The sequence below is a fragment of the Symphalangus syndactylus genome, chromosome 13 (assembly GCF_028878055.3).
Source record: "Symphalangus syndactylus isolate Jambi chromosome 13, NHGRI_mSymSyn1-v2.1_pri, whole genome shotgun sequence".
In the NCBI taxonomy this organism is placed as follows: domain Eukaryota; kingdom Metazoa; phylum Chordata; class Mammalia; order Primates; family Hylobatidae; genus Symphalangus; species Symphalangus syndactylus.
Genome location: NC_072435.2, coordinates 22,339,234 through 22,357,594, shown reverse-complemented (window position 1 = coordinate 22,357,594; position 18,361 = coordinate 22,339,234). Strand labels below are relative to the sequence as shown.

The following is an 18,361-nucleotide window of genomic DNA, read 5'->3' as shown; positions in this document are numbered from 1 at the left end:
CTTTTACACTGCTCATGGGCATCGAGGAGACCCAACATACTGAGATGTGAGTGGGAGACATTTCTATCCCAGCTGCTGTTTCTGTGGACTGTGAGTCCTCTCTTCCTGACATGGAAATTACTAGGACTGAGGGCCAGAAAACCAGAAAACAGCAGCAAGCCACCAAGTGATCCAGATGGTGGAGATGAGCACTTTAAAGTAGGCAGGGCCAGGCGTGGTGGCAGCACCTGTGGTCCCAGCTACCCGGGAGGCTGAGGCGGGAGGATTTCTTGAGCTGGGGAGGTGGAAGCTGCAATGAGCCAGGATTGTGCCACTGCACCCAGCCTGGGTAACTGAGCAAGTCTCAAAAAAAAAAAAAAAAAAAAAAAAAAAGCCAGAACAACACTAATGGTTGGTTCTTTTGAAAAGCGTGAAATTGCTGGGTCATATGATAATTCTGTGTTTATAACGACTCATTGATGCATCCTGGATGCAGTGGTGAACAGGGCAGACAAGATTCCTGTGCTCACAAGAAAACAATTAGATGATTACAGGTGATACTTAGAGCTACAGAGGAAAAGCTCAGGATATGATGAAAAAGAGAACTAAAGAACCTTGCCCTGGATAGTTGGGTGATGAAGGAGAGCCTCTTTGGGAAAGTGACATTGAATCAAAGGCCTGTAGAACGAGGGGTTGTCAGATACACAGAAAACACGTGAAAGAGGCTCCAGGTGAAGGAACTGGCTTGTACAAAGGCCCTGGGGTGGAAAGTGGCCTAGATGTGCCTGGTGTCAGAAAGAAAAATGGGCGCAGGAGAAGGGGGAGGGAGTGGGAGGGCACTGTGGGAGGAGTGTGGGTGACGTGCTCAGCAGACCACCTCAGACCTGGAAGATTACAGCAAGCATTTTAGACCCAAACCTCAGAGCCACGGGAAGCCATGGAAAGGCTGTCAGTGGGAAAGAGACACGTCCCAGTGACATGAAGTGCAGAGGCCAGTTAAGAGGCTACTCAGTTTCCATGAGATGATGGTAGCCTGGTCAAGGCTAGGGTCCAGGGTATGGAGAGAAAGTACGAAAGACAGACGGGAGGTTTCTCTTCCCTCAATAGCCGCAAAGAGGGTCCCCCTGGCCTCTCCCATGTCGCCAGAGAAAGTACTAAGGACAGATGGGAGATTTCTCTTCCCATGATAGCTACTAGCTACAAAGAGGCTCCTCTCTGGCCTCTCCCCCATCGCCAGAGAAAGTACCAAAGACAGACGGGAGGTTTCTCTTCCCTCGATATATGCAAAGAGGGTCCCCCTGGCCTCTCCCGCGTCACCAGGGAAAGTACTAAGGACAGATGCGAGATTTCTCTTCCCTTGATAGCTATAAAGAGGCTCCTCCCTGGCCTCTCCCGCGTCGCCTGCCTTTCATCCTCTCCCTGGCATCCCCAGTGCCCTTTTTACATTAAAAAATGTCAACTCGATCATGCGACATACCCCCACCCCCGCTGCACTCCCACTTAAATCCACCAGTGGAAACTCACCAACTATGATGAGTGTCTTTCAAACTTTAAAAGAAAGAAAATCCAAAACACTTTTCTACTGAAATCTTACATGGAATCGCAATATATAAAAAATTCTAAGTTGCTTTTCATTACCAGAAGTACTTTTCCTAAGGTTAACTGTGTGACATTGACTTATTATGAAGTGAGGTGATGAGATTTGCAAGCATAGGGTACAGAAGGCCTTTGCTGTCTTACGTTACTCTCTTTTACCCCGTATCTTGCAGTATTTCCTTCTAATCGTTCATACGGAGAAAAATCTGAACCCACAGAGATAAGTCACTGCAAATGCCTAATAGTTTGCCTTGTGAACTCTACATGCCCTTCAGGTAATAAATTTTTTTCCCCAAGGTCTGTATGTAAAACATGCAAGAGGTTGGTGTGGCTCTCCAGTGAATAAAAATTTCAGTCCATGTGCTATATTTTGGGTACACACCTATTTTAAAAAATAGTTTAATTTTTGAAATGAAAATCAAAGCAAACCTTTGTGGAATTCCCAAAAGAGCCCAAGTTTTCAGGGAACCTGGCAGGAAGCCTCTGCCCCACTGATCAAGTTCAGTCTCTGGCATGGTACCCAAGGGTTCTCAGGCTCCAAGCTCCTCCTGCTTCTCTAAACTTTTCTCCACTTCTCTTGATCCCCCCACCCACATTTCATCCCCTGTCCATATTAAACCTTTTTTTTTTTTGAGATGGAGTCTCGCTCTGTCGCCAGGCTGGAGTGCAGTGGTGCAATCTTGGCTCACTGCAACCTCCGCCCCCCAGGTTCAAGCAATTCTCCTGCCTCAGCCTCCCGAGTAGCTGGGACTACAGGTGTGTGCCACCACGCCCAGCTAAGTTTTGTACTTTTAGTAGAGACAGGGTTTCACCATGTTGGCCAGGATGGTCTCGATCTCTTGACCTCGTGATCTGCCCGCCTCGGCCTCCCAAAGTGCTGGGATTACAGGCATGAGCCACCGCGCCCAGCCTTTTTTTTTTTTTTTTTTTTTGAGATGGAGGCTCACTTTGTCGCCCAGGCTGGAGCACGGTGGCCCAATCTCAGCTCACTGCAACCTCTGCCTCCCAGGTTCAAACAATTCTCCTGCCTCAGCCTCCTGAGTAGCTGGGATTACAGGCATGCACCACCATGCCTGGCTAATTTTTGTATTTTTAGTAGAGATAGGGTTTCACCATGTTGGCCAGGCTGGTCTTGAACTCCTGACCTCAGGTGACCCACCCACCTCGGCCTCCCAAAGTGCTGGGATTACAGGCGTGAGCCACCGCGCCCCCCCCATATTAAATCATTTCTGATTACCCTGAAAACATCACATTTTTTTCCCGCTCCATTATGCCATTGTACACATTGATTCCTTGATCTTTGTCTACCTAGAAAAGTCTTCCTCCGTCCTCAAGATTCACCTAAGCAATGCTTTGGTTGAGGAACCAACAGCAATCCTTCAGATTCCACTGGGGAGGATGCTGAAGGAAATGAATGGTGTTGAATGGTTTCTCAGGCTCTCTTCAACCATACATTAAAGCACCGGTCAAACCAGATAGTCATTTTCATATAAAGGTGTGCTTTCAACCCATTAGGCAAGAAGTTGGCAAACTTTCCTTGTGAAGGACCAAATATTACGTGTTGGCTTTTCAGGTCATATGGTCTGTTGCACTAATCTACTCAAAGCAATCATAGAGAATACACTGATGGCTGTGACTGTGCCCAACAACTGATGAATGGATAAACAAAACATAGTGCATTCATACAGTGGATTATTATTCAGCCCCCAAAAAAGGAATGAGGTCCTGGCACGTGCAACAACTTGGCTGAACCTTGAAAACACTGTGCTGAGTGAAAGAAGCAGACACAAAAGACCACACAGTAGATGATGCCATGTGTATGAAATAGACAGATTTGGCAAATTCAAAGAGACAGAAGGCCAATTACTAGTTGCCAGGGGCTGAGGGGAAGAAGGAACAAGGAGAGTGACTGCTTAATGGATTTCTTTTTTGGGTTGATGAAAATGTTCCACTCTTAGAAGTGACAATTGCACAACATGGCGAACATAATGAAGGCCACTAAATTGTGCACTTTCAAAATGGTTAAAATGGTGAATTTTATGGTATGCATTATGTTTGCATTTTACCTCAATTACAAAAAGAAACTTTATTAAAAGGGATGCAGGCTGCAGTTGGCCCTGCGGAACACAGTTTGAGGGCCCCTGCTTACATAGACTGTGAGCCCTTCTGGGAGCAAGAAGTACCCCTGATCCATCTCTGGAACTCCAGCACCCAGAAGCAAACCTTAAGGTTCTCTTCCTGCAACTCTGCGCGACTCCAGTGTGCCAGGCTGGGGGGTGCAGCCCAGCCAGGCCTGGGCGGTCCCTGCTCCTGTGGGGCGCGCCCTCTAGTGGGAGATAGGGGTGCAACACAAACTCAGGCCCGGCGCGGGGACAGTGAGGAACTGGAGGGGGCGCTGCTTCCCGCTGGCTGGTTTCTAGAAGAGCCCCACTCTGAGGAGGAGACACTTGCCCTGGTGATGGGGCTGAGCTAGGGTCCATGAGATCTGAGGGAAGCGTGTTCCAGCTGCTGGAACAGCCCGGTGGGAATAGTGACAAAGTTGGTGGAACCTAGTGAGTGCGGAGAATGGGCTAAGCTGGAGGGAGGAGGTGGGCTTGAGGCAGGTCACAAAGAGCCCTGTAGACGTGGATGGAGATGGCACCAGGCAAGAAGTTTGAGAATGCACGAAGATGAAAATCAATGCACAAATACATTTCTCTCTCCTTTCTTAGGGATGATCCCTGCTGTTCTTTCTAGTGAGCCTGCTCCATCTCAGCTCAGCCTTCACAAGGCCTCCATCTCCCAGGTATTCCAACCTCTGAAGAAAGCTCTCTGTCCCCTGGACTGTGTGTGTGGAGGGTAATGAACTGGGTCCTTTAAGGAATGGCACCTGGGTGCCCAGAGGCATGGCCAGGTGTCTGTGGGGGCCATGCCTTGGGAGGAGGCACCCAGAGTGGCTGAGAGAGCAACTGCAGGGGTTTCCCCTAAAATCTCTCCTCCAGATCGTTCTCGAACTTTCCCCACTACTTCCATAATAAAATGTATACTTGTTGAAAAGGCTGGGTTATTCCATTCGCCCAACACTGAAAACTAACAGGTATGCTGGTGGATTACCAAGAATCATGAATGATATCAGTTAACTGTGCACTTTACAGGTGAAGAAACTACAGCTCAGAGGGACTGATGGCTCACCCAACATCACACTAAGCTACAGAGCCGAGATTTGACCCAGTTGGACTCATCCCAAAGTCCGTATTCTTTTGTGTAAAGATTTGGGGCTCCCCCCTCTGTCCCGAGGAAATACAGGTGTGAGGATATGGCTGTTCCAGGAGGATGCTATATCCAGCTCTCCAGCCTGCATGTTTCTTGCCTATTCTGGAAGAGGTTCCTTGTCCTAGTTGAAAGCTTGGGCTCTGGAGACAGGTTTCTTGGGTTTGAATCCCAGCTCCACCCCTTAATGGCTATGCAGCCTTGGGGAGGGTATTGTCTCTTAATGCCTTATTTTATCATCTGTAAAATGGGGATAGTAACAGTAGGGTAGAAGTTCTTTTATCATCATGATCAGAACCATCACTGGTTGGTTCATCAAATAAGTTGGTTCCAACAGGTAATTAAAAATACTTTTACCATTTGTTTTAAAATATGAAATTGTACATGCATTTGCTAATCTTCTGATATAAGACCAGGGGGTTTCGTTGTTGTTGTTGTATAGGTCTATGGACCTACAATTTCCAGTTTGTCCCTTAAAAGGGCAGCAGAGATACAGGCATGCTTGCAAAGCTATTTAAGCAAAATCCTCACTGCATTAAAAAAAAAGACAAAGATCATCCCTATAGCCATCTTGCCCATTCCAACTTGACATATTTTTTGTTGTTGCTCTTATTAACAATCGGCCTTTATCACATCTTTCCTACTGAATTACTGTTTTGGGTGGAAACAATTCTTTGCTGACGCACTCATATTTTCCTCATTTATGTTAAATGTAATTGCATTACATAATTGAAATAAAATCCATTAGGATGAAAAGGTTTAGAATAAATGCAACTCAACTAGCTCTGGGTAGTCACACAACTGAACCAACAGAGAAGAATGAAGGCATATTAGAAAGCACTGCACTAGCCAGGGGCATTCAGTGAGCCTGAAGCATCAGTTGGTATATTTCATAGACGGATGGAAAATTCTTTTACCACAGGGATCATTCTAAAGTGGAGGTTAAGAAACAGTCTACTGAGCTTGCCTCATAGAGGTAAAGTTTAAACGAGATAATATATGTATTTTTTTAATTTTTAAGTTCCAGGGTACATGTGCAGGCTGTGCAGTTTTGTCACACAGGTAAATGTGTGCCATGGTAGTTTGCTGCCCCTATCAATCCATCACCTAGGTATTCAGTCCAGCAGGCATTAGCTATTTTTCCCAGTGCTCTCCCTCCCCGCAACCCCATACCCCGACAGGCCCCAGTGCGTGTTGTTCCCCTCTCTGTGTTCACGTGTTCTAAATGAGGTAACATTTCTAAAACACAGTGCCTGGAACATAGTTCTCAATTAATGTATTGTTATTATCTAAGGCAGTGTTATCCAATAGAAATCTGTGAGCCACACTTATTTCACACTTCCTACTAGCCCAGAACCCGGTAAAATCAATTTGAATAATATGTACGATTTAATTCAATATATCCAAGATACATTTCAACATGTAGTCAATACAAACAATTATTAATGAGATCAGTTATATCCTTCATTTTGTATGAAGTCTTTGAAATCCATTGTGTATTTTTCACTTATGGCACATCTCAATTTGAATGCTAAAATTGATCTGCAATTATATTTTCTAACATTTATAGTTAAAAAGTAGATCCACATATCCAAGTTGTTCCAAACAGGGTTAAAGGTTGTCTGATAACTGAACCAAGTATCAATTTAAAATTTTTCATTAAAACCAAAAAAAATTTAAAAGTCAGTTCCTGCCCATAATCCAAGTCTAGTCATAAGCAAGCATCAGACAATTCCAAATGGAGGGACATTTTACAGAACACCCAGTCTGTACACCTCAAAACTGTCAAGGTCATTAAAAACAAGGAGAGTCAGAGACACTGCTGCAGATCAGAGGAGGGCAGGAAGACATGGCAACTAAATGTCATGTGGTGTCTCACATGTGACCCCAGAACAGGAAAAGGATGCTAGAGAAAAAACTGGGGAAATGTGAATAAAGTCTGGCGTTAACAGTACTGTAACAATGTTACAGTTCTGACACATCTACTAGGCTTATGTAAGATGTTAACAGTAGGGGCAGTGGGGAAGGGGTACACGAGAATGCTCTGTACTGTATCATTGCAACTTTTCTGTAAATATAAAATTATCCCAAAATTAAAAATGTAAAATAAAAAATATTCCACTCTTCAGCTGCATTTATCTTATGTGTTTGTGTCCCCATGTCCTCCTCTGTTAAATGGGGATGTAGACTGCACCTATTTCATACAGTCATCATGGGAATTAAAGATGGTGTTTCCACAGAAATCCTGCAACCATAGTTCAGGCATTGTCAGCACACCATGCTTGTTAGCACCAGTTACTGTTACTGCTGCTGCTATGATTATGATTGTTTATTTGTAAGTGCAGAGGTCTGGGCTCCCATCTCCAGACATTCTGACTGAGTTGATATGGCTGTGTTTGCATAACAGCTCATAGGAAGCTCTTGTCTTTTCTTACAGCGACTCACGTGCAAACAGGGCTGATCCTTTAAAATGTAATAAAGAAACTGCTAAAAGCCACGGAAACCACCCAGTAAGTTGATGACAGACAGATGGAAGATGTATTAGTCTGTTTTCACGCTGCTGATAAAGACATATCCAAGACTGGGCAATTTACAAAAGAAAGGTTTAATGGACTTACAGTTTCACGTGGCTGGGGAGGCCTCACAATCATGGCAGAAGGTCAAAGGCACGTCTCACATGGCAGCAGACAAGAGAAGAGAGCTTGAGCAGGGAACCTCCCCTTTATAAAAAACCATCAGATCTCGTGAGACTTATTCACTAGCACAAGAACAGCATGGGAAGGACCTGCCCCCATGATTCAATTACCTCCCACAGGGTCCCTCCCACATGTGGGAATTCAAGATGAGATTTGGGTGGGGACACAGCCAAACCATATCAGAAGAGAATGCCAATCCCTCCGTAGATAAGTTAGGCAAAAATGATGTATTTTGTTTTGGTGGAACCCAGTAGTAACTAATTTTTAAATTAGCTTTATAAATTCATTTATCATTAGGAGAAGGTTTCATACGCTAACCAGATGATTATATGCCCAGGTACTTGATGTTAGTTTTTTGTAACTTCTCCTGGATACCATTAATGGCCTTTGTACATTTAATCATCCCTTCCCTTTGATGATGGGAGTGCTCTTAAATTTGATGTAAAATGAAGTTAATGTGTCAGATCATGTCCAGACATTCATATCAGATTTCAATCAGCTGGTGAGAGTTTACTGGGCGACCAAGTTATGGGAAGGTATAGAACAGTGTTTAGGAAAACTTTTAGGGCAGCAGTTCTCAGTAGGCTGACTTCAGCCCCCAGGGGACATTTGGCAATGTCTGGAGACATTTTTCGTTGTCACAACCAGGAGCTAGGGGCTGGAGAGGATTTTTCCTGGCATCCAGTGGGTGAGGTGAGGGAAGATCCTCAATAACCTACCACGCACAGGGCAGCCCCCCACAACAAAGCAATGTCTGCCCCCAATGTCAATAACCCTGGTATTGAAAAACTCGGTAAGGTCTGAGGCCATTCAGCTGTTGAGCTCACTGCTGTCTCCTTGGCCACTAGCACTTATTCGGCTCTCACTGAATGAATGAATGCACAGCACGAACCTGTAATCAAGGACCAAGCGAACTGCGGGAGACAGGGTTGCTCCTGAGAGCAAACAGTGACCTAGTTAACCTGGCGACAGGCGTGAAAGGAAGTCTGGGTTTCCAATCAAAAATCGGGAGGGAAGGAAAAAAGAGTGAATCAATTCTTGCGAAAAGTCTCTGCGCACTTACTAGAAAGCACGCGGCCAGGAATCATGCAGGGCGCCTGCACGCATATTATTATTTAAAGAAAGCTGTCCCTCAGCACATACAGCCCGCAAGGTCACGGAAACTCCTCCAGTCCCATCCCCGGGCTCGGTCCTCCCACGAATCTCCCCCTCCTCCCACGTCCTCGCCCCAGGCGCATGCGCACTCCCTCTCCCCAACCCACCCCAGTCCGGCCTCCGCCAGTGACGTCACCGCAAGGGCGGAAGGGAAGCTAAAGTCGTTACCATGGTGACCGCGACACAATCAGAAACGTCTACTAGTGACGGTCAAGCCACCTACAACCGGTCCCAAAGCCGCAAACGAGTCAGGCATCGTGGTAGGACATGGCGAGCGGGGCCGGGGAGAGCGGGACGCCTGGATCGGGGACTTGTCGCATTCACATTGGCTGCTAGGCGGCCTCGGCGACCACTTCCGGATCCGGGGCGGGGGTCGCAGCTCCCAGCCCTTGCTGAGAGGACTGAACTAGAATTCCCAGAAGCCTCTGCGGCTGCCTTCCTTCTCCTTCCCTCCTGCTTCCCCCACAAATAACAGTGGGTGAAAGCATCTAACAAGCGTTTCCAACTCGCCGAATCATTACTAGTGTAGGCATTTTTATTCTAGGCTACTTTTTACTAAAACGTGCTCCTCTTGGCCCTCTGCACCGTTAGGACTACAATACCCAGAAGTCTCTGGGAGTCGCCGAGCCCTCCAGTTTAAGGTTGTTTTGCGGCCAGCGAGACGCCGGAAGTCTGGGAATAAGGCGGGACCAGGGAAAAAGCAGGATTCCGATTGGTGAAGAGGCCACATGGCCTTCTTTAAAGGACGGGCTAGAGTTTGCACACGCGCATTGAGGCGTGTCTGCCCTCGTCCTGCGTCCGTCAAGTCCAGAAATCCCCAAGCCTGGGTCGCCCGGGCGGTGTCGCATGTCGCCTGCGGGGAGGTTGGGGCTGCTCGCGCGAGGCGCTCTGGGTCTCATTTCCGAGGCCGAAAATGCTGGCTCCAAAGTGGTGCCCTGGGAGATGAGGGCGACTCCCAGTTTCCACCCTGTTCTCTGAGTGGGCTTCCAGTCTCCATGGTAACGGACCCTCCCAGTTCCCCTCTGACTTCATAGCTGCCCACGGGAGGGGAGAAAGCTGATTTGAAGGGGCTGTGGGTTCTGAGCCAAGCTCTGTCTTTGAGGCCACCTACCCTATACCGCTCGTCCCGGAGAGGGTGAGCCTGTGACCTTTCGCCCTCTGTGGGCCTCAGTTTCCCTTTTTGTGAAATAATGTCTGGTGCCCCTGCTGTGCTCCCTTACTATTTCAGGGCCTCAGGCAAGAGACACACTCTGTGTCTCAGTTTCCGCATGGGTGAAGTGAGGATGATGTTAGAATTTGATGTTAAAATGTAGGGGGTTGTTGTGAGAATTAAGGGAACCTCAGAGCAATGGCCGGCACACAATGTCCCTTCAAGTGTCAGCGGCTTTGATGGTCACCATTCTTACCTTTTCTTTGGAGATTTGGACAAGTTACCGCCCCACCTTCCTCCAGGGTCTTTGTGTGTTGATCTGCAAGTTGGATGTATTGGATTTTATGACCACTAAACTTTCTTCTGAGCACACAAGAGCAGTGGTTTTGTTCTCTCTGAGAAATACTACAGGGCTTGGTGTTAAGACACTGGAATTCCGGAAACCTGTTCCTGTCATACCAGTTGCTGTGTGACCTCCGTCAATCATGGTTCTTTACTGAGCCCTGAGATTCTGCAAGTGAAAATGGATGGGGATGAACTTCCAGTCCAGGCACTGCCACTGACTTTGCTTGGGGACCTGGGGCAAGCTCTGTGGCCCAGCATTGCACCATCTGTAACATAACCAAGGGGTGCGCATTTGAACTTTGAGGTTGATTTTGGTGCTAAAATCCCGGTCAGTAGTTCTATCATCTTCACAGACCTCACCCTACCCAATGCCCTCACTTTGTGCCCCGCATCCCAATCAACACTTAGTGATTCCAGATTTGTAATTTTTGCCATTGTAGTGAGAAGTAATTAACTATTTTATGGTTTTTTTAATTTGAATTTTTGACTATCAGGCTTAGCATCTTTTTTTTTTCTTCGTTAAAGACTAGTCAGGTGCATTAGTGAGGAGCGGGGAAAGAGTAGAACAAGGAATTTGATCTGTAACTGACTGTGGACAATACATTGGTTTAGAACTCACTACCTTTGAGCAGCCAGAATCTTTTTATGATTCACTGGATATTCAGGTTTTGCCTCTGTAAATTTCCTATCTTTCATTGCCGTTTTTTTCAAATAGTTCATTAAATCTTTGTTTTCAGATGTGCTTTCCACAATCAGGTTACAAATTCTCTGCCACTAATGATCATTACAGTTCCTCTTCTCAATCTGTTTATTGTTTGGTCTGTTTATGGTTTCTCAGGCTTCTTATTTATTTATTTAGACAGAGTCATGCTGTGTTTTCCAGGCTAGAATGCAGTGGTGTGATCTTGGCTCACTGTAGCCTTGACCTCCCGCGCTTAAGCAGTCCTCCCACCTCCGCCTCCTGAGTAGCTGGGACTACAGGCGCATGCCACCATCTGCAGCTAATTTCTGTATATTTTGTAGAGATGGGGTTTTGCCACATTGCCCAGGCTGGTCTTGAACTCCTGGGCTCAAGCAATCCAGCCGCCTTGGCCTCCAGAGAGCTGGCATTACAGGCGTGAGCCACCATGCCTGGACTAGGCTTCCTTAAACATTGAATAGTGTTCCTTTCTAGATGAAAGAGGATCACATAGCACTTGGGAGCGAAGATGCAGCCAAGTAACCCAGCGCTGGAGCCCACGATGGAGATCTCACGGCCACTCTGGCCTTGCCCTGGGTGCTTTAGTAACTCGGGAGGAAGGCCACCCAGTCACTGCAGGACACCAGCATGCTGAAAGTCAGGAACTTGGCTTCATTGAAGGCATCAGGCAGGTTCCTTGCCAGAAAGGCTACAGCAAGGGACCCTAAAACCAAGAAGCCCAAATAGCCCAAGACAGAGTAGAAGGCAGTGACGGAGCCCTCATTACACTGGATAATGACGTAGCCAGGCATGGACTGAGGGTCCCTGTCTACGAAGGGAGGCTGTGTCCCCAGCCAGATTCCACAGAGGGTCACTTGGGTAAAGGAGCAAAGGAAGACAACAGAATGTGTTCTTTGGGGACCCATCCACTTTCGGATCCTGCTTTCTGGCCTTATAGCCTGGAAGGCCCTGCAGAAAACACAGCCACTGTGAACACAGCTGCAAAGGTGGTCCGTGAGAGGAGGCAGGTGGCAGGGCTGGGGCGGCCGATGAAGAGCAAGGAAGAGAGAAAGCAGAGTGTGAGGGAGACAAGGAGGGTATAGCTCAGAGTCTGGTTGCTGGCCTCAACTATGGGAGTGTTTTGGTGCCACACAAACTCCACAAGGTTCAGAACAGAGAGGGCAGAGTAGAACAAGGCTGTGCACGCCAGAGTCAGGCCCAAAGGCTCATCATAGGCCAGGAAGGTCTCCTATTTGAGAAGGCATGTTCCCTTTTCTTGTTTGGATAATGATCTTCAGGATAAAGCCTGCATTGTTTTATATCTGAAATAAACAAAAAGGGGGTCACTGTCTCCAAAACAGAGCACTGCACATTTGGTAAGATTCCACTGCCCAGAGCTCTCACCACCACAGCCCCATTTAGGTGGACTGTTTGGCTGGTGTGTGTGTGTGTGAGTTGTGTGTGTGCGTGCACGCAAGCACGCGTATGTGTGTTCTGCATGTGTTTTAAAGAAAAACATAAACACTTCACCAGCTTTTTTTTGACCATTTTAATCAGTTTTATTGATTCACGCTTCCAGTTCTTATTCAGTTAAAAACAAGGCACATTAAATACATCCTCTTATTGCTTTATAAATGCATGTAGCTCATTCTGTATATCAAAAGTAATAAATAATGGCCATAAAACACCAAGACAGTTATAAAAATGACAACCCAGCCTTGAACGTAGTATTTAACAGTCCAATCTAGAACAATAGCCCAACACGGTACATAAAAGTGCCACGTATGAAAACATGCAGTGTGTGTAGTCACTCTAGTACTGAGCTTGCACTTGCTATTCTTTAAAAACATACTAGGGCTTTTTCACTCCTTAAAAAAGGTGGACATGATGCAAACATTGCAAGTTATAGCATCACTGACTTTAATATTACATTTATGTACCAAAAATCTTTACAGATACATAAGAAAGAGAAAATTAATGATAACACTTAGAGTGTATTTCATAAAAGTGAAAATGAGTTTTTTGTTGTGCCAAAGAGGAAGCTACATATTTTGAAACAGCAAAGCCAAGCCAGAAACTGAAGCAGAAGAGGGATCACGCATTTAATAGCAGAAACCCTAAAGTTACACTCAGTATAAATTGATTGAAAGCAGGAATATTGCAAACAGCATGATGGACATGAGGCAGACAACCTTGGCTAAACAAATAATCCAGCATTATCATTATTGTTGTGACTGTGGTGGGGCTATTTAAAGGAGTATCCAACTCTCTAGCACAGATGGGGGGTTCCTTCACCTCACTCCCCTTAAAGGCTCTTGAAATAAATCACTTGATAATTAAAGGCAATCCCTGCATACCCACCCCAACCCCAACATAATCAACTAATGTCAAGTTTATATGCAAATGGAAAATTTTTTCTTTTGTGCTTGGAACAAATTTCGAAGAAGCTCATTCCACCCTATTTCTTGTCTCCCTTTCTTAAATCAGGTAAGGAAGCTGTTCCGGTTTAATTCAGAACTTATGGCTGGGTGCAGTGGCTCACGACTGTAATCCTAGCACTTTGGGAGGCTGAGGTGGGTGGATCACGAGGTCAGGAGTTTGAGACCAGCCTGACCAACATGGTGAAACCCCATCTCTACTAAAAATACAAAAATTAGCCAGATGTGGTGGCGGGTGCCTGTAATCCTAACTACCCGGGAGGCTGAGGCAAAAGAATTGCTTGAACCTGGGAGGCGGAGGTTGCAGTGAGCCGAGATTGCACCACTGCACTACAGCCTGGGCGACAGACCGAGGCTCCATCTTGGGAAAAAAAAAAAAAAAAAAAGAACTTACACAAAATGCTGGGGTGCTTTATTCACAGTAATGGCTTGAAATCAGTTCATTTCCAAACGAGTCTCTGGGATTGGTGAAGGACCCTGTGTTTTAGCATTTAGCAGATTTTAAGTAAAAGCAGATACGCTCAAAAGAAGAAAAGTGTGCTTTTCTTTGTCCTTAAAGGAACTTCATTCATAGCAAAATACGCACAAACAAGACCTGTTTAACAAACACAGATCTGCCCGGGCCAGTCGCATGCTAAGCCCGGTCCCGGTCCCTCCTGTAACTATGGTCCACTGGAATTGGAACTCTTCTGTCGAGGTTCTCTTCTGCAGTTTTCATTAGTATAGCGAGCCGGCTTCCAGATACCCTTCCTTTTTGAATAGCACTCATCAGCTGCAAAAATTCATTGAGTTCAACCTGTCCATTTTTATTCAAATCAACTTCATTTAGAATTTCATGGAGTGTATTTTCATCCATTTGGACATTGATACTCTCTAATACACATGGAACATCAACAATGGTAATAAAGCCTTTCTGGTCTGCATCAAACTTACAAAATCTCTTCTTATACCTGTCACTGTCTGAAGGCAACAGGCTAATTTCAGAGCCGTCTGTTAACTGTTCTGATCAAAATTTAGTCTGTTTCATAATATAGAAACTTCCTGGCTGTTTCAAGTTGTTCCTCTTTCTTATAATCGTCTCAATTCTGTTCTCTGCCCATCAATTCAACAATCCTGAGTAGGGCTTCCTCTGCTGCCTGGACATTTAGAAAGACCAGACAAGGCTGACGCAGGCAGATCACCTGAGGTCAGGAGTTTGAGACCAGCCTGACCAACATGGAGAAACCCAATCTCTACTAAAAATACAAAATTAGCCAGGCGTGGCAATGTCCTGACCAACATGGAGAAACCCAATCTCTACTAAAAATACAAAATTAGACAGGGTGGAGACCCAATCTCTACTAAAAATACAAAATTAGCCTGTAACTCCAGGTACTTGGGAGGCTGAGGCAGGAGAATCGCCTGAACCCAGGAGGCGGTGATTGCAGTGAACCGAGATCATGCCATTGCACTCCAGCCTGGGTGACAAGAGTGAAACTCTCTCTCAAAAATAATAATAACAAGCCAGGCGAGTACAACGTGAAATCATATCCACAGTGGTGCAGGAATACTCCTTAATCCCATAGTTCACCTCTGCTTCAATATATGGAAATTCTGACACAAGACATACTCCAACAATAGGCCACCTTTTGGTAGTCACACTTGCCAATGTGGCCACCTTAAAAGCCTTATCACCGTAGGTGGCAGCAAGATGCTGTGCCCCCTCGCTTTCAAGTCCATAATCCTGGACAAGCTTCATGTAGAGTGTGGGGTTCCAATCTTTACCCCCTTGAAGGAAAAGCCCAGCTGTTCTACTTGGTCCTGCTTTCAAATTGTGGGTTTTGATAGCAGCATTTAGGGTATCTTCCGCCACAGACCGGTAAGTTGTCCACTTTCCACCTGCTATAGTGATAAGACCTCTCTCACTGACATCGACAACATGATTTCAGGAGATAGACTGAGTATCTGCAGATTTGGGATCTATAACAAGGGGACGGATACTGCTCCACAAGGGGACGGATACCGCTGCACGCTGCTAGGATGTCCCCCCTCTTCTCACCTCAACATCACAGCTCAGGTAATTATGTGCTTCATTCAAAATGAAGTTAATATCTTCTTCTGAAGGATTTGGATGGTGTGTAATATCAGTTGGAGTATCAGTAGTGCCAGCAATCATCATCTTTTGCCAGGGTAAGAAGAAAATAACTCGCCCATCACTGGTCAAGAAGTCCCATGCTCTCTGGGCTGTAATAACCAGGCATCACGGCCGGGCGCGGTGGCTCACGCTTGTAATCCCAGCACTTTGGGAGGCCGAGGCGGGCGGATCACGAGGTCAGGAGATCGAGACCATGGTGAAACCCCGTCTCTACTAAAAATACAAAAAAATTAGCCAGGCGTGGTGGCGGGCGCCTGTAGTCCCAGCTACTCGGAGAGGCTGAGGCAGGAGAATGGCGTGAACCCGGGAGGCGGAGCTTGCAGTGAGCCGAGATTGCGCCACTGCACTCCAGCCTGGGCGACAGAGCGAGACTCCGTCTCAAAAAAAAAAAAAAAAAAAAAAAACCAGGCATCACAATATGGACACCAGCACTTGGCTGGCAGATAGCTGCAGCATCCTTATCATCTATTTTGCACACAGAGTCTGTGAAATGTCCCATGGCATTGATAACACACTTGGCTTTCATGTCAAATTCCTGCCCTGTGAGGACATCCTTGCACCATGCACCACTCACACGCACTTTCGCTTTCTGTCTGGGTGTCTGTCTTCTTGAGCAAGCTCACCACCTCCCTGTCATTGGCTGTGGCATCCCCATATCTGGCAGCAGTCAGAACAATGGCAAGGTTCATCCGTGCATCGTTATGTCGTCCATCAGAGTAGACAATTCCTCCTACCAGTTTGTCCTTCTGGAGCATTGGGAAATGTTCAAGGGCTCTTGATTTGCTGAGGACATAACTGCTTTTCAGGCAATTACTTCCTGCAACCAAATCATACAGCTTGATTCCTACCCAGTAGTAAGGTAACTGCCACCACTTGTAAACTGGAAGCATGATAGGCAATGGAGCTGATAAATGGGGAGCAATTTCTGGCAGGTTGGCACGCTCATCAGGGGCTTCTGTTACCATCCTGTACTGCTCGATATCCAGCTTCATCATGGCCTTCTGAAGCTATCTCACACCACCATGGATCAAATTAGTGCTTCTGCTGCTGGCCCCTGGGAAGTAATCATCTCTTTCTACAAGGCTGTTTTTAGTCCTCTGGTGACGGCATCTAGTGCACAGCCACTTCCTCTTTCTTCTCCTCCCGTAACAAGGATATCAAATTCAGATATATTTTTGCAGTCAGCAGCTGAGCGTCTCTGGAAGGAGGCTCCCTGTTAACAGGTTCTGAAATGCAGTCTGCTGCTTCAACATAGACCAGGCTCATTTGTTTCCTTCTGTAATAAGCAAACTGAGAAAGTCCTAAAACAGTTGCAAGAGCACCTCCTCCAACAAGAATCGTCCCTTTCACTGCCTTTTGAAGGCCATTTCTTAGCCTGAGGACTTCTTGTCGTCTGCCCCCAGATCTGGCTTCCCCATTCCAACCTCTCAGCTGGCAGGCTTCCTTAGGCCTACAAATTTAGTGTCTTTCAAACTTTAAAAGAAAGAAAAATATGCATTTTCGCCTGCCCGTCCAGGAGGCGGGTGACCCCGCAACCCCACCGTCAGAGCCCAGAGCCCTCGCCTGGCTTCACACTTTACCAGCTTTTCCAGTAATACTGGGGGCAAAATATCCTGGAAAAACTTCCACTACAGTGTCTTTAATAATTGTGGATCTTACCTCTCTGTTCGTCTCTGTCTCTATCTCATGTAAACGCGTTCCCTCCCTGCCCAATCTGTCTCTCGCCATCTTGATATCTATCTATAGATACAGACATGTAGTCACCTCTCAGTATGTCTGTAGGGGATTAGTTCTAGGATCATCTCAGGCACCAAAATCTCAGGCTGCTCAAGTCCGCTGCATAAAATTAAGTACTATTGGCCGGGCGCGGTGGCTCACGCTTGTAATCCCAGCACTTGGGAGGCCGAGGCGGGCGGATCACGAGGTCAGGAGATCGAGACCACGGTGAAACCCCGTCTCTACTAAAACTACAAAAAAAATTAGCCGGGCGTGGTGGTGGGCGCCTGTAGTCCCAGCTACTCGGAGAGGCTGAGGCAGGAGAATGGCGTGAACCCGGGAGGCGGAGCTTGCAGTGAGCCGAGATTGCGCCACTGCACTCCGGCCTGGGCGACAGAGCGAGACTCCGTCTCAAAAAAAAAAAAATAAAAAATAAAAAATAAAAAATGAAGTACTATTTGCATATAACCTAGCGCTTACTCCTGTATACTTTAAATCATCTCTAGATTACATATAATACCTAATACAATGTAAATGCTATGTAAATGGTTGTTAGACTCTCTTGGTTTTCAAATTAGTATTATTTTTATTGGTTTCTTAAAAATATTTTTTGGAGACAGGGTTCTTGCTCTGTCACTCAGAGTGCACTGGCACAATCACAGCTCACTGCAGCCTCAACCTCCCAGGCTCAAGTGATCCTCCCACCTCAGCCTCCTGGGTAGCTGGGACTAGGTGCATAGTTTATTTTTTGTAGAGGCAAGGTCTCACTATGCTGCCCAGGCTGATCTCAAACTCCTGGACTCAAGTGATCCTCCTGCCTTGACCTGCCAAAGTGCTGAGATTACAGGTGTGAGCTACTGTGCCTGGCAAAAAAATATGTTTGATCCCAGGTTTGTTGAATTTATGGATGCAGAACTCTGAGGCAGAACTTTTTTTTTTTTTTTTTTTTTTGAGACTGCGTTTCACTCTTACTGCCCAGGCTGGAGTACAATGGCATGATCTCGGCTCACTCCAACCTCCACCTCCCGGGTTCAAGCAATTCTCCTGCCTCAGCCTCCCAAGTAGCTGAGATTACAGGCATGCGCCATGACACCGTGCTAACTTTGTATTTTTAGTAAAGATGGTGTTTCTCCATGTTGGTCAGGCTGGTCTGAAACTCCCGACCTCAGGTGATCCGGATTACAGGCGTGAGCCACCGTGCCCGGCCGGCAGAACTTTTTTTTT

The 18,361-nt window shown here is 46.3% G+C and overlaps 2 protein-coding genes and 2 pseudogenes across 17 annotated transcripts in view; 1 reads left to right on the top strand and 3 right to left on the bottom strand.

Moving 5' to 3' along the window:
- The window catches only part of EDDM13 (epididymal protein 13), a 28,297-nt gene extending 25,264 nt beyond the window's left edge, over positions 1-3,033 (top strand). The window contains exons 10-11 of the mRNA XM_055236169.1: positions 1,749-1,850; positions 2,888-3,033. Of these exons, the coding sequence (XP_055092144.1) occupies positions 1,749-1,850; positions 2,888-3,033 (248 nt within the window). The remainder of the gene's footprint in view (positions 1-1,748; positions 1,851-2,887) is intronic.
- LOC129461114 (zinc finger and SCAN domain-containing protein 5A) overlaps positions 1-9,040 on the bottom strand; it is an 84,714-nt gene extending 75,674 nt beyond the window's left edge. For 4 of the 16 annotated variants that reach the window (XM_055239993.2, XM_055239996.2, XM_063615349.1 and 1 more), the window contains exons 1-2: positions 8,783-9,040; positions 7,443-7,544 (exon numbers count right to left, since the gene is read on the bottom strand). The gene's annotated coding sequence lies outside the window, so the exon portion shown is untranslated. Of the gene's footprint in view, positions 1-7,442; positions 7,545-8,412; positions 8,761-8,782 lie in introns of those variants that run through there. The other 12 variants (XM_063615348.1, XM_063615352.1, XM_055239992.2 and 9 more) reach the window with 9 other exon arrangements.
- A 2,411-nt stretch (positions 9,041-11,451) lies between these two features.
- On the bottom strand, positions 11,452-13,920 carry LOC129459451 (vomeronasal type-2 receptor 26-like; annotated as a pseudogene).
- LOC129461110 (glycerol-3-phosphate dehydrogenase, mitochondrial-like) lies at positions 12,384-17,367 on the bottom strand (annotated as a pseudogene).
- Positions 17,368-18,361: the final 994 nt, after the last annotated feature.